Source organism: Aplidium turbinatum, chromosome 9, assembly GCF_918807975.1.
Source record: "Aplidium turbinatum chromosome 9, kaAplTurb1.1, whole genome shotgun sequence".
In the NCBI taxonomy this organism is placed as follows: domain Eukaryota; kingdom Metazoa; phylum Chordata; class Ascidiacea; order Aplousobranchia; family Polyclinidae; genus Aplidium; species Aplidium turbinatum.
This window is the reverse complement of record NC_137480.1, coordinates 1,946,539-1,963,091: the sequence shown is the minus strand read 5'-3', so window position 1 is coordinate 1,963,091 and position 16,553 is coordinate 1,946,539. Positions and strand designations below refer to the sequence as shown.

General features: G+C 40.8%; 1 protein-coding gene across 1 annotated transcript in view; it reads left to right on the top strand.

The window, feature by feature from the left end:
* LOC145776624 (uncharacterized) overlaps positions 1–16,553 on the top strand; it is a 28,891-nt gene that overhangs the window by 8,678 nt on the left and 3,660 nt on the right. Inside the window, exons 9-10 of the mRNA XM_082587853.1 lie at positions 9,986–10,171; positions 16,058–16,461. Of these exons, the coding sequence (XP_082443979.1) occupies positions 9,986–10,171; positions 16,058–16,461 (590 nt within the window). The remainder of the gene's footprint in view (positions 1–9,985; positions 10,172–16,057; positions 16,462–16,553) is intronic.

Genomic DNA, 16,553 nt, shown 5'->3' with positions numbered 1-16,553 from the left:
CTGTCAACCAAGGTAAAAACATTGTAGCCTGTACATTGTAGCCTTAACAGTAATTGTAAACAAAAGGAGTGTAAAGCGTTTTGAGGATCAGGTGTTCAATTATTTTTATTCAACATTATTTCATTCCAAGGCAAAGCTTTCATAAATTTATGTAGGCATTCAAGTCTAATTAAAGTTTTTAGGGTATGGTAGCCTAGGTTAGTGGCAAGAATAAACAGCTTCCTTGTGTTAAGAATGATTTTTGTTTTGTACCGTACAACATGTGATATGCCAGGCTTATAAGGTATTTGAAGATAAGAGCAATTTCATGTGCATATATTCAGAAAAATTAAATACAGAAGAACGTTTCTGCTAAAAGTACAGGACAGGTTTTTCCTGCTCGCAACATCACTAGTCACGAGGATATTTATAATTACGGTATTGTAAATGTTAAAATGAAATGATAATTAAACTATCTGAAATGCTATTTTGCTTACACCTAACAATTTTTTAAAACAAAACAAAACAATTGGTGAAAATAAATTGAATATGTGAATTCACAAAGGGCCCAACCCCATTTTTTTTTACTTTTTGTGCTTTCCGATTTCTTTCAATGAAAAGAAATTGATTATATGAATTCAAAAAGGGCCCTCCAGTTTTTTTTTCACTTTTTGTGCTTTCCGATTTCTTTCAATGTCTTCTAAATGATACTTTAAAAAAACAGCCAAATATTTCAAACATACCGGTAGACACATAAAAAATACCCTATCAATTTTTCCATTGATTTTAAAATGGGTCCAACTACAGCAATTGCACTTTAATTTCTTTGTAGTTTCTCCACAGAATCCTCACTGAGTGAACTTTTTAGGTATGATGCTTCTTACCAGTATGTTTAAGCATATAATCATTATCGAAGTTTCACGACAAAAGTAAATGACCAAAATAATTAAAACAGTTGTGCCAAAAACACTTTGTGGCAATTGGGCCCTTTTTGAATTCATATATTCAATTGCATCAAACCTGTTATATGTTAAATACATTTCTGCAGATCATGTTACTAATGTTATTCCATTTTAACTTTGTTTTTAGAGATGTTTCAGTGTAGTTAGGGCCCAAATTTGTATAATAGGGCCCAAATTTGAGATGTTTTAGTATAATAAGGGCCTAAATCATCTTCTTAATGGACAAGTACCTGCAGTGAACTTTAGCAACTCAAAAACACTTTACTGAAACGCAAAAATGTATTATTTGTGGCCCCTGAGATGGTGGGCCCGAGGTCCGGGCCCCCTTGACACGGCACTGCTTGAAACCTATAAAAGTATTGACGCCTACGGTACTAAGGTAAAAAAAATTGGGGGCCCCCAAATCCAGGGGGCCTGAGGCCTGTGCCTCGTGTGCCTCATGGTTAATCGGGCCCTGGGCAGTAGGGTGGAGTGAAATTCCTAAATCAAAAAAGTGTAGTTCTTAAAACCCGACAAATGGTCCAAAACCACCATAAAATTTGATTTTAGGGGGTTGCCACTTTTATTGTCCTGGCAACCGGCCACTAGGTGGTTTGAGAAGTCCTAATTTCTGAAAATAGCCATAACTCCTGAACCGAACATTCTAGCAACACGTGGTTGGTCTCAAAAGATGCAGAACTATCAAGTTTCTATAAGCCCTAAAAGAAGTTTTTGGTCTAAATCCACTAGAAAAAAAGTTATCTGAAAAAAATCTATAGTTTAGAGCAAGTGCAACCAAAAATAAAATGCATTTTTAATGTATGTAAATGAGCTAGTTCTTTTGATCTAGAGCAGTGGTTCTCAACCGGGGTGCCGCGGCACCCTAGGGTGCCGTTTACGTTTAGCAAGGGTGCCGCGAGCTATTGCATATTACAGTACAATTCTTATTACATCCAAATTAATTGGAACGGAATCTTGTGACGGAATTTTATGACTTAGCATTGTGACGTGACGTAATCGGTTGCCTTTGTCTTACACGTGCTCAGTTGCCTTTGTCTTACTTACACGTTTGTCCTACATTTCGCAATCGTATTCAGTAACGAGGTGCAGTCGATCGAGATAGTTGGTTCTTTTCAGTGATTGTTGAGTTGTCTTTAATGTTGTGTTTTTCAGAGTTTATGTTACATTTTAAGTTGTTTAAAGCCTTAATAAATGATTAGCTTTATAACAGAGCAACGCAGTGTTTTTCATACAGGATACAATACTTTATTACAGATCACTAATACAGTACAATAGTTTACTTTTTGCATTATTGTAATGGAGAAGTTTATAACGAAAAAAAGAGCAGCTATCGAAAGTGGAAGTACATTAGAAAAAAAAGCAAAGAAAATTCGCCTATATTGCAACAGTTATCTGAACATCGGCTTTACTTGGTGTGGTGATGAAACCCAACCTTCGCCAGATTGTCTTATCTGTCACGCAAAATTGTCAAATGAAGCTATGGTGCCAAGTAAATTGAACAGGCACTTTTCGACAAAGCATGGGCACCTCTCCGACAAACCGCCGAGCTATTTCAAAAGACTCTTGGATGAGCGAAAACAACAAAGTCAGACATTCACCAAAACGTTTGAAGTTTCCACGAAATCGAAACAAGCCAGCTATCTGGTAGCAGAGATAATAGCTAAAAATTGTAAACCTCACACGGAAGCGGAGAGAGTTATTCTCCCTGCTTGCACTGCAATTGTGAAAACAATGTTTGGAACAGAGGCTGAGAAAGAAGTAAAAAAGATTCCTTTGTCAAATGATACCATTCGTAGACGTATTTGTGACATGTCCACAGATATACAAGATACTGTAATTTCTTCTGTGAAGGAAAGCAAAATCTTTACGATGCAAGTTGACGAATCAACTGATATCAGTGGGAAGGCCCAATTGTTGGCATTTATGCGGTTTGTCAATGATGGAAAAATAACTGACCAGTTTTTCTGCTGTAAAGAGCTCAAGGGAAGGACGACTGGTCAAGATATTTTTGATACTTTAAGTAAGTGTTTGGAAGAAAATGGATTAACATGGAAAGAATGTGTAGGAATTTGTACGGATGGAGCCCCATCCATGGTTGGGTCAATCAAAGGATTTGTGTCACTTTCAAAAAGGGTAAATAATGAAATAATAACAACACACTGTTTCCTTCATCGTGAAGTGCTTGTTGGGAAAACATTAGACTCGGATTTAAAGCAACCTCTAAAACAAGTTGTAGAAATGGTTAATTACATCAAAGTTAGACCACTTAAGTCAAGATTATTTACCAAACTTTGCAAAGAAATGGAAGCAAATTATGAAAATCTTCTGCTACACACAGAGGCAAGATGGCTGTCCCGTGGAAAAGCATTATCACGAGTATATGCGCTGAAGGAAGAAATGTTAGCTTTTTTTAAACTTGAAAAACAAGAACAATTTTGTGATTTGCTTTGCGATGACATCTGGGTCTCCAAATTAGCATATTTGGTAGATATCTTTGACCATTTAAACAAGACAAACTCTAGTATGCAAGGCAAGAGTGAAAATCTCTTATCTTCAACTGACAAAATGAGAGCATTTCAAGAAAAATTAAAAGTGTGGTCAGTACGTGCAAAAGAAGGAACCTTTGGCATGTTCTCTCATTTCTCTGGAACAAATAACCGGGAAATAATCCCATTGATTATTCAGCATCTCAAATCTTTGCAAGCAAAAATAGAGAATTATTTTCCAACACTATGCTCAGAAAACTATACATGGGTCAGAAACCCATTTTTGCAGCAGGACAACCATTTTACTTTGAATCTCAAAGAAGAGGAAGAACTTATTGACATTCGCAATGACGGAAACATAAAGCTATTGTACAATGAGATGTCGCTCGATGAATTTTGGATTAAAATTCAAAATGAATTTCCTTGCATTGGAGAAAAGGCGGTTGTGATTTTACTTCAATTTTCGACTTCGTATCTATGTGAGACTGGATTTTCCGTTTTGACTAACATAAAAACAAAAAAACGAGAAAGGTTACTTGCGGTTGAAGAAGAGATGAGAGTAGCATTATCAAATGTGCGCCCAGACATTGAAAGGATTTGTGCTAAAAATCAAGCGCAAATTTCTCACTGACTTTGTTTAAAATGAACTTCATTAAATCGTTAATAATATGATACCGCAGCTGTTGTTAGTTTTGTTAAAACTCTTTTCTTTGGCTGTAGACTGTTTGCAGGGTGCCGCAAAATCTTTTGGTTATTTGCAGGGTGCCGTAAGCCAAAAAAGGTTGAGAACCACTGATCTAGAGGCATGATAAAAGATGCTGGTGTAATAACTGATGCAGATGAATCCTACGTGATTGACAGAAGCAAGTTGAGAAGGGAGCGAAATAAATATAGATGTATAGTGCAGGAAGAAGAGAAGAAGTACTTTGATTTGGTCGATAGTTTGTATTTTGATGGAAGAAAGGATGCCACTCTGGTTATGCTTATGGGGGAAAAGGAAAAATTGTATAGATCGACACAGTTACAAGAGCATTATGCTATAGTTGGCGAGCCTGGAGAGTTTTACCTCACACATATATCCCCTGAGAATGGTAAAGGTCGCACTATAGCACAAGATATATACAACACAATCAAAGGTACTGATTTAGAGGAAGCGTTGGTTATTGCTGGGACAGATGGCACTGCATCTATGACTGGTGCAAAAAATGGGTGCATCAGAGCTTTGGAAGAACTAGTGAACAGGCCACTACAATGGGCCATATGTCTTTTACGCTGCAACGAATTGCCCAGCTGAGACATGTCTTTCTTAGTCTGGATGGGACAACTCAGAGTCCAACTACATTTTCAAGACCTATATTGGCAAAATGTTTGGTGGGGTTGCTTCAGACTGGCCAGTGGAAAACTTCAAGCGGATACCAAACCAAAATTTCCCAACACTTTCAAATGAAATTATTGATGATTTAAGCCATGATCAATACTATGGCTACAGAATATGTATGGCAATCATTCTTGGTACGGTACACACGGATCTAAAATTGTTGGAGATAGGTCCAATTGCTCATGCAAGGTGGCTCACTCTTGCTTGCCGAATCCTCCGATATTATACCTCAACAAGGAGACCATCCAAAAATTTAATACTCCTGGCTGAGTTCTGTGTTCATATCTATTTTCCTACTTGGTTTGAAATAAAATTAAAACAAAATCACTGATGGATCCAAGAATTTCTTCAATCTTGTGCAGAGAATTCTTCAATTTCCCAACCAACAAATTCGAGATATTTCATTGAAAGTTGTGCAAAGAAATGCATTCTTTGGACACCCTGAGAATATTCTTCTTGGGATGCTTTCCGATGAGGATGAAAATATCCGCAGGTTAGCAGTCAACAAAGTCCAGGCATTAAGGGGTAAAATACCTTTTGTAATAAGTGATAATAATTTTAAAGGAGGGTATGTTGAACGTGACGATGACAAGGACGATGCCAAAACTGATGCCAGATGCGGATCAATAAGGCGATTTCTATTACCCCGTCTCAACCTCAATGCCAAGTCTTACCACAGACTTGTTAACCTCAATGCAGTTGACATCGAAGAACCTCCAGCAATCCGAAATCTCACTGACTCGCTTATTGAAGAACTGAGGATGAAACCCTTAACATTTATACAACCCTGCCACAATCAAGCCATAGAAAGGCATGTCAAATTAATTTCGGAAGCTTCCTCTGCTGTAATAGGACATGATCGAAGAGATGGTATGATTCTTCAAAGAATAAAATCGAGGAGGCTGATGAAACGATTTGATACCAAGAAGCAATTTGTGTAAACAGGTCTGTGATGTGTATTTTGTATTGATCCTCAATGACTCTATTGTGTCAATGCAATAATTTAGCTTAATTTTAACACTGATGATGGATAATTGGATATAGTCTTTATCCAAAATGTCTCATGAAGATATGAGTCTATTTGATAATCTGTTGGCTCTTATATTTTAGCGTTGATTAACTAAACGCTCCACTCATTTTGCTCCTAAATGTATCTTTGCTTTATGCTTTTGCTCGTTCTGGGAGAAATGTACATTTTTTCACATAACTTTTTTCTTGTTGACTTTAGACCAAAAACTTCTTTTAGGACATATAGAAACTTGATAGTTCTGCATCTTTTAAGACCAACCATGTATTTCTAGAATGATCGGTTCAGGAGTTATGGCTATTTTCAGAAATTGGGGCCTCTTCGGCCATCTTGTGGCCGGTTGCCAGGACAATGAAAGTGGCAACCCCCTAAAATCAATTTTTATGGTGGTTTTGGATCATTTGTCGGGTTTTAAGAACTACACTTTTTTGAATTTCAGAAAAAAAATTGTTTTCACTCCACCCTACTGGGCAGTAAGGCGATGTGAAATTTGAATGGACAAAATCGAATTATCACACAGGGTGACTACTGTTGTGTAGAGTATTTTTGTGAAGTTTTATGCAATAAAATCCAGTATCCGTAAACATGTAAGCGTTTTAAGGTTAGTATTTTCTAATTCTTGCAAGGTGATTCCACAAAAAATACTATCACAACGCATCAATCCACGTGATCCAGATGGCGCGCTCTGAATGGCTAGTTAGGGAAAACGCGTTGTGTGCCGCACACACGCGCGCGCGCGAGCGATTGCTGTCTGCTGCTGAGAGATTTATACCTTGAGATGCTGAATTGCTGATTATTATTATTGAAGATAAGGCTGCAAAATTCGGATAAGAAGTTGTGTTCAGCCGAAATGTTTGCTATGATTTTATGCTTGGTTGTTAAATAATCATTCAGGCTTCGGTTCAAAGTTAGTTTAGGCTAGGTTTTCCAAATTGTGTAAAGTAGGCCTAAGAGGCAGTGTCTGTAATTATCAGGTCTTCTGGAATAAGAACTGCTTATTCAGGTGAAGTTGCTGTTTGTGGTTCTGTATTTTTTATATGTAGCTTTGAGAATGACACTAATAAAGTTCATAGTATTACGGAAGGCTCAGACAACTAAGTTTTCAGCAATTAAATTCTTAGTTCTGTGTACCGTACTGTAAGTGGGCTATGTTTTTTTTCTTCAAAAAATACATTAATCTCTTCACATATTATCTTTAGTTCATAAAGCTGACCTTGTTGTGGGTAGCATTGTTAACTGTTAAATCATGCCTAAAAGTTCTAAAAAGAGAGTAAGAAGCATGGAAAGCTCTTCTGTCATTGGACCCTCCAAGGAGCTTCCCACTGCTGATTTACCAACACTACGATATGTTCTTGCATTCTGTACTTTGTTAAAGGTGATACTCAAGTACTTTATTACTGCAAGTTTTTCTCTGACTGGTTTTAATTAAGCTTGGTAGTGACATAAAACATAGACCAACTCGTATATCTTCGTATGGATGAAGGGTAGTTGTTAAAAATACTAACATATAGCTTGCATGAATGAACAGTACACGTAGGCTACAATAACCAACTAGAAGACACTTTTCAAAACCTTAATGTGTTGAAATAATTAATTGCACGTTTACAGAGACAGAGCACTCATAAGGAATTAATTTTTCAGGAAGCTGGAAAAAAGCTAACTATTCTCTTTTCAAATGAAGATCGCATTCCTAAAACAATTGAGGTTTCTCCTCTCCCAACGTTATCGTAGAGTAGAAGCACCGTTATACCAAATTGGGCCTCTTGACAAAAGGACAACGACAACGCTTCAAAAGAGAGTTAACAAAAAGGTAAGTTCTTACATACGGTATCTTTTCAAACTTTTTTGTCTAGTAATTTTCTATGAAATGTAAGGCTTTTATAAGTATATTCTTTGATAACAGGGTCATGCATAGACATGTCCCATGTTGTGTACTGGGGTTGGTCTGTTGTTGCCATTGACATGGCTCTTCTAACAATATTTGTTGAATGGAGCCATATGAGAAGGAGAATGGGTTACTGCCAATTCTACAACCCCACTTCACCATTGCAGATGTAGTTCAAACAACTCTAGATAGTAGGTGGTTTAAGGATTTTTCGATTTCCTAAAGCATTTCCTCGTGGGAAAGTGATTCAGATGTTCTGATTTCTATGTCTGTAAAGGCAGGCTTGTGCTTTCACTAAAGCTAGTCGTGCTATGGCGAGAAGATTTTTCTTGACTATCACTGATTTTTACTGCCATTTGTCCGAAAGAGTATTAATTGTTATGTTTGGCATGTATTGTTTTTTGTTGTGACAGTCAGAAATAAAAACAAACTGAACTGATTTACATGGATTATTTTGTGTTCTTTACATTTATCAATCACACAAAAAACTTGTTTTTCAAGAGCCTCAAACAACAGCGAGGAGATGATTTCGCTGCAGCAAAGAAGTCACAAGTGATAGAGGAAGAGAACTGGAAGAAACAGCAGTTTTCTGCAGCAATTGATGAAGAAATTGACTCTCCTTTCGAACCAGCTGCACCTGGTACATCTGAATGTAACAATGCCCCGGTATTCAGTGATGATCCTGCTCTGCAATCTTTTTCTGTGAACATGTTAGAAAATATTCGCAAAGGCAGTAACTCTTGTGATGTTTCTGTCCGCACTTTTACCCAATCAAAATTAAATTTGGATGCCAACTCACTGTTCTCTTTGATTGGGACCATGCCACGCTTACTGAGTCTATCCTTACTTCACACTTGACCATGGATGAACTAAAGGGTTTGATAAACACAAAGTTTGAATACCCTCATTTTCCTGCCCATACTCAGGCTGTGCAGCGTCTCATTTGGGAAGTCACTAACGATTGTGGAAGTATTGCTGGCCATCAACGACGGGATGGTTTCATTCGGGCGAGAATTGCTTCGCGTAGGGTCTTGCCGAAAGCAGACACGAAATCTGACTTTCTTTCATTGGCTGCAGTATAATGTTTTGATATTCACCACTGTTTCTTGTTCATTGTCTTTATTCTTCATTCGTTTGTGCACGTTTTACAAGCACATATAAAGTTGGTTGGTTGATATGTAAGCTACCATTGGAGAGTTGCAGTTACTATATCTGTCAAAAAACAAATGTAAATCGGCGAAAACAATCGAATATTAATGCAGTGCGTTGTGTGATTATGTAATACATATTACTACAACAAAACCAAAGTGTCATCTTATGCACAGTGCATTCCTACTCTTGCCATAGAAGTGAAAAAGGCTTTAATATCATCAGTTTTTGCTGACCAAGCAAAAATAGGGTTGCCAGGTGATTGTTTAATATCTTACCGTACACCGCCAGACTTTACCTAAAAGGGCAACTAGCAGTCACATCATATGTAATTGTTGTTGTGGTTGTTAAAGTTGGAAATTTTTACAATTTAAATAAGATAAACAAAGTTTTTTCTTCAAAAAAATTGTACCTGGCAACTCTGTGCTGGCAAAAAATGCCAAAGACAGAATCGACTACATGTTTAAGGTTACTGAATATTTTTGCGTGAAATTTTACAGAAATACTCTACATAGCAATAGTCACCCTGTGTGATGATTCGATTTTTGATTTTTTAAAATTTTTTGATTTTCACATCGCCTTACTGGGCAGGGGTGTTTGGTGTTAAACCATACTTCATGAGTTCGGACACCCTGGCATAAGCGATTTCAGTTTTTTGGCTTTCTGTAATTTTATAGGTTTACTTTGAAAACTTCATTCTCTTTGTCATAATTGATTCACAGACAGGGTTGTTACAAAAACTGTGCAAGATCATGAGAGTCATTTCTTTTGTTTTGCCAATGTACAGAGAGTATTTAGGTCAACTACAACGTTTCATACTTACAGCACACTGGCAAGTAATAATTTCAATGCAGATAACTTTCATACAGTGTGAAGAAGGGGCGTTCTTCCCCCCGGCTATCTGCCCAGGTCTAAGCACTCACTAGTACAGCGAGCAGTTGCGATTCGCTAACCATAACGGTGTAGCTTCCACGCTAGCCATTCAGACCATCCAATCAACAATATTAAGTTTCTCGGCAGCCGATTGGTCATGGGCGAAACACGGTGTCTATCGCTGTTTATTTTTTCTACAAACCGGCTTTCGAGAAACATTTCATACAGTGTGTTCCAACATTGCAGATTTTCAACAAAGAAAGAGGAAATTTATCGAGCTATCCTCAACTGGTCCAGTCGACACAAACCAAGCAGCCAGCGAGTGTTCCTCTGTTACTTTACTCTGGACAAAAGCGTGTGAGCAACGACACAACTCCTTCAGTTAGCAGTGACGACAGCAGTGATGACGACAGCCATCATACAGTGATTCAGGTGAACTTTAGGCCTAATTGCCATTGCCATGTATAATTGAAGAGCTTGTTTCCAAAACCGCTTACATCCACTTTCGGTGATTTCGAGAAAACCACGAAAAACGTTTATGACAGTTTCGCTTGGTAAATGTAATGCGCTTTTGATTTCTAACGATGTATAACTACCTACTGAATTGAGCCATGACGTTTGTCCAGATCTAAGAAATATTAGAAGGCTTAGAATCGCCTTTTTATAAAATTAGAAATGTGGATATAAGCGGTTTTGGAAATAAACTGGAGAATAAAAATTGCCAGAATGACAGAAACCAATTTTTGAAACCATTTTCCCAAGCTGACCACCACAATCCAAATCCACTTTAAACAAAGCAAAAAAACACAGTTATAAAGCTCAAGTAGGCTACTAAGCAGTCTAAGCACCGTTGGTAGCTGCAACAATAGGCTGCAAGCCTATAACATAACAGTGCTTATCAGTGTTGCCAGATAGTAGATGCTTCAAACTACCAAACACATTTCAAATTTTGCCAAACTGACCAGAGACTGACTGTCAACTCACCAAAAATGTTTGCAAAAATTCTGCCAACTCAAAATTTTACTGCCAAACAACGTAAAATTCTGCCAAATCTCGAATTTGGTAGTGAAATTTACCAAATGGTAACACTGCTGCTTATCACGAAACGATGACGAAAACGGTTTAACAATCAGCGATATGTCACGTGATACAATGGCTTAATATGATTGGTTAATTGTGGATACAAGTGGTTTTGGAAACAAAGTGTGATGGCGCGTAAGCGGTTTTGGAAGAAAACGCAATTTTTAGTGTCGAATTTGAAGCAGAAAGAGAAGGTTTTGGAAAAAAAGGAATTGATAGTAGGTACATATGGTAATACTCTACCTAATGACACTCTAAACTCAATTTTGGTAAAAGTGGCGCCTAAGCGGTTTTGGAAACAAGCTCTTCAATATACATATTAGCCTATACATTGTATAATTGCCAAGTGCCATGTAGCCTACATAGGCCTTGCCGCGTCCAAGTATGGTTTAGGTCCGTCTACGTTGCCTAACGCGCCACCCTGTGTCATATGAAACACACGCAGAAACCTCAGAAGAGACACACGTGACTCTCTTTTTGTTTATTTTTGTCGTTGAAACACAAAACTATTTTGTCTTTTTTTGAAATTCTGGCTATTTTGTTAGGTTGTCCAATCGAAGGAAAAGTTATATGCTGAAGAATAGTTAAAACGCTGCAAGCGTCGCAAAGTAACCTAAAAAATTTGTAGCGTTGCGCATAAAATGCTTGGTGAAGATTTGCGAACTATTGTTGCTTGAGGGTCTCAAACACGATGCAGGAGGGTTCAAATTTTTGTTTCGTTTCGTTACTAAATTTCATTATCCTCGTTTTTGTCTCTGTTAAGTTTCGTAGTGAAAACATTTGTTTGGCATGTTTCAAATTCCTCAAGTTTGTAGTTACTTGATCACGTTTCAACAACCTGTGTCAATATTTTGAAAACAATATCGCAAAATGTATATTTGTAGAGCGGGTAGTTCAACTCAATTTTGTTTCTGATCGTTTGAAATGTTTTTGCTAGGCAATAACAATGTTGGCTTGTCAGTGGTGCTGAAATCATACATATTAAAAAAGCATCACTCCACCCACAAGGACATAGATTGTGAAGAAGGGAGCATTATTACTGGCCATAAGCATAAGGCTGAGTGTAGTACAGCGAGTAATTGCGATTCGCTAAGCATAACTGGGAGAATTAGTGATGCGATACTGACGAGTCCAGCCTCATGGGCGAAACACAGCTTTCAATCGCTGTCAATTCTTGCTACTATCGGCTGTCGAGAAGCATATTCGCAAGATGTTATGGGTCTGCTTAAAAAAATCAGCAAACTTTATACAGTACAAGCCTGTGCGGTGTTTGACACAAAGAGCTGATGATGATGGCGTATGAGCGATCTTTCCAGGCTAGATTGGAGGGCAGGAAATCTTCAGCCACTCAGCAGTCTCGTCGTCCAGGACGCTCAGACCATACGCACCGTGTGGAGGCCGGTGGGTTAGACAGTGGTGGATGACATGGTCTGCGGACTGTTCCGTGGCACCACACTCGCATTCTGATGAAGGAGCCAGGCCCCACTTGTGCATGTCCGAACGAAAGCGGCCGACGCCAGTTCGCAGGCGGTTAAGCCTGACCCAGGTTAGCCTTGCGAGGGACATCCCTGGTGGGCGGGGATCGGCGTCGGCTTTGAAGTCACGGAGCGTGGAGGTGTGATTTTGCCACTCCGTGTTCCACATGTGGTTCGTCCAGTGTGCCGCACTTAAACCAAGTTCTTCTGCGTTCTTAAGTAGTTGTTGTGCGGCAGGCACAAAGGGGCGTCTTGATTTCAGCCGCTGCTTGATAGGTGGTGGTCGCCCGAATGTTGCATGGAGGAGATGGTCGGGGTCCAAAGCGCGGCGAGCGAGAGAAATCGTGGCTTCTTTACGGCGTAGCTCAGCGGGTTGGATGCCTGCTAGGATGGGTAGGCAGTCCGTTGGAGTGGGACGCAGGCATCCAGTCACAGTACGCAGTGCGTCGTTGATGGCGGTGTCAATCTGGTGGGTGTGAGAACTACGACACCAGACCGGCGCGCAGTACTCAACGGTGGAATGAACAAGGGCCAGGGTAGCTGTACGAAGAGTTTTAGCACCAGCTCCCCAGCCGGAACCCGCCAATCGCCTCAAAAGTGCGACGCGTGTAGATAGTTTTTTGCGCAGTGACTTCAAGTGCCGGCGGTACGTGAGTGACCTGTACAGGGTAATGCCGAGGTATGTAGGTTCGGCACAGTAGGGCAGGCGTTCCCCATCAATGTTGATGTTTATCTCACGCTGTGCCTCCTGGTTGTTAAGGTGGAAGGCCGCCGACACTGTCTTTGACTTGCTGAGCTGTAGCTTCCATTTCTGGAGGTATGCTGATAGTGTTTGCATGTCTTGGTTGAGGTTCCTCTCCACTGACTGCCAGTTTCCTGCTGAGTGCAGAAGTGCCAGGTCGTCTGCGTAAGCATATTTCCTGGAGATGGTGGGGGGTAAGTCGTAGGTGTATATGTTGAACAGGAGAGGAGCCAAGACTGAGCCCTGTGGGACGCCGTTTTTAAGTCGGCGTAGTTTGCTTTGACGACCGCTACCGGTTGTGAGGGTAAAACTGCGGTTTTGCACAAGTTCCATCATCGTATGGACCATGTGTCTGTCAGGGAGCAGACGGAGTAACTTGCAGGTAAGGCCGCTATGCCATACGGTATCATAGGCAGCCGTGAGATCAACAAACACGCGCCAGCCTTCTTTTTAGCCGAGAAGCTGTCCTCAATGTCTAGGGTAATAAGTGTGACCTGATCTACGGTTAATCGTCCTTGTCGGAAACCAGCTTGTTCACGGGGGAGCTGCGGATCTATTATTGGTTTGACACGGGCGTAGATGAGTCTCTCAAGGATCTTGAAGGGGATGTAGAGCAGTAAGATTGGACGGTAGCTCTTCGGGTCCCCTGGGGGCTTCTTCGGCTTAGGAACTGCAACCACAAGGGCTCTTTTCCAGATTCTGGGAATTCTCAGGTGGCGCAAACAGCAGGAAAGGAAGTCTTTTAACCAGGACTTTAAGGAAGCAGCAGCATGGAGTATCAACTCCGGGCATAGGTGGTCAGGGCCCGGGGCTTTACCTGGCTTTATGTGCTGGAGGGCGGCGGAAAATTCTTCCGGGGTGAACTCACCCGAGATGTTGTCCCCGTCTGGGGTTGTTACCCTCCAGAGGTCCGTCATTTCTTGCAAGACGGATCTATTTGATTCACGGTCTCTCGATTTGGATTTCCCGTTCTCCACAAGTTGTGAGGCGATGGAATTTGCTGAAACGGGACATTGTTGACGAGAGGCACGTGATCTGCCAGTTAGGTTGTTCAGTGTACTCCATGCTATGCGGCTGGAGCGTGTGAAGTCGATTGATTCAACGGCTTATGTCCAGCGCTCCTTCCTCTTTGATTCCAGCCTTGCCAGCAGAGCTGTGGCTGAGCTGTTGGTGTCATTGCCCTGAGGGGCGTGGAGGAAGTCGGAGTAGAGGCTTTCGCACTCCTTATCCCATGATGGATTGTTTTGCCGCTGATGTTATTGCATCACAAAAGTCCTGGTAGGCTTCTTCCACGTTGTTGGTGTGAGGGGATGGGAGATATTGTGTGGCTTTATTGGTGAGGAGGCTGTAGTACTCCCAGTTAGCCATTCTGAAGTTCCATCGATTAACAGGCTTGCTCGGGACAGGCATTATGAGCGTTGGAGCCGTGATAATCAAGGGTCGATGTTGGGACCTGGGGAACTTCTCTAGCACACGTCTGTCCGGTTGGCAATTATCGGGGTCGTCACTTGCGAAAGCCAGATCGGGGTTTGTACCAGTGTTCCAGCGTCCGGAGAAGAAGCTCGCTGCACCCTTGGGATCGTGTAGTAGGGTGAGGTTATTATTGGCTGACCATGAGGCCAGGCTTTCTCCGTCGATATTGGTGGTGTTGTAGCCCCAGTCAACGTGGTGGCAATTAAAATCGCCAGCATAGAGGCTGGGTGGGGGGAACACTGGGATGGCTGTTGGTGTTAAGCGTGAGGGTGGTGGCTTATAGACATTGATGATGTGATAGCCTGATATGTCTATGCATTGCCACTCTATCTCCGATTGGGCACTGGACTGGTCGATTGGCGTCCAGCTCAGTTGCTCATGGACAAACGTGGCGAGGCCGTGTTTCCTGTTGATGGTTGCGCCTGCGAGTGTGAAGTTGGGTAATATCAACTTATCCACAGATGTGCAGTGGGGGAGAATAACGAGGGCCTGATGTTTTGTTGCCAGATACTCGATGATGCTGAGCTGGCTGGCCGTAATGCCCTCGGTGTTCAGCTGCAGTACGGTGGGTCGTCGGTACTTTTCGACAGAGGAGCTGCCGCGCCCTGATAAGGGCGTTTCCCTATCCACCCTGCGCTGAACCTGGGGCTGGTTTGCTCGAGTGTGACAAGCTTCGCTTCGCATATTTTTTTTTCTTGAAAATATGGTACTGACGGGAGGGACTACGAGAAGGTGCTTGTTCTTCCCCCCCTACACAAAAACAAAGATACTGCACAAAGAGCTGATCAGTAAAGATACAGTACTTTGCAAGTTCGCCGTAATAGTGTCACGGCAAAGCTAGTTCATGATATTTCCAAGATGTTTTATGGTTTCCCTGCCTCGCTGCCTTCAATAATTCCTGGAGTGTTGACCCTTCGTTCTTTTTGTCGTCCCGAGCCTTTGTTTGTACACAGGAGTTCTTTGTCTTTGCCGAGAATTACTTTAATTGTAAATTCAGTAAATCTTCTGAAATAAAGCATGTGGCACGATCAGTCGATCACGTGGTGGTGAGAATTTCTCTCGTGACACAAAGCAATGTCCACTTCAATTTAACTTGGAATATCACTAACTTTCCAACAATAGATCTGTCTCATAGATTGTTGTAGAACAATTTACTCACCCTCGTGCATTGACAATAGATATGAAGCACACGAAAGCGTTTCTTCCCCTTTATGGCACATGTTTGCACTTTACCACCTATTCTCTTTATTGTTACCACCGTGTGTTTACGCTTATTCAGCAAACGCATTTCCACTGCTTATTGTATCCAACCCGAAGCAGACAATTAAAACGCTTATTAAAGTAAAACAAGGTTTGCTTACTAGTAATCATAACCAAGCAGTAATATTGCATCATTTCACCCCCAAATTCAACAGTTTTAAATTGCATTATAGACCTGGTTTAAGCATTTGTTCTCAGCGAATAAAACTCAATCATCAGCGACAACAGTCCGCAAATTCCTTTTGTTCTTCTTGATTGGGCTATCTTACCTCAAATAACTTGTTTCAGATGCAACAGAAACGTACCAGCATGGGCTCCAGAGAATTCAAGACACTTTTCGATAGTGACGTAGAAAACAATAACGTGAAGCCTACAACGATTCGTGACGTCACTCTACAAGATGATGCCAAAGACATTTTAACATCGCAGCTATCTGCTGAAGAAATGGCAACAAATCGAATGCATTCCACTAATGCATCCCCCAAACAACAAGAATCCCCTTTGTTCATCAGACGTAGCTACGAATCTTCTCGGAAGAACAGAGGTGGAGGTCTGCGCCTCGATCTCTCGGCGATTTCCAATCAACGATACTTAGAAGCTGGTTTTTGTGCTGAAACTTTGCCACAAAATGACGAAACAATTCAAGAACGAAAAAATGCAGAAAAGCGAAGTTACCTTGCTTCCCGCAGAAGGTCAGTTACGCTACAGTAGACTACAAGGGTTTGAAATAGGTTAATTATCAACACCAACCATATATTCCAACAACAGATTGCTTACATAATAA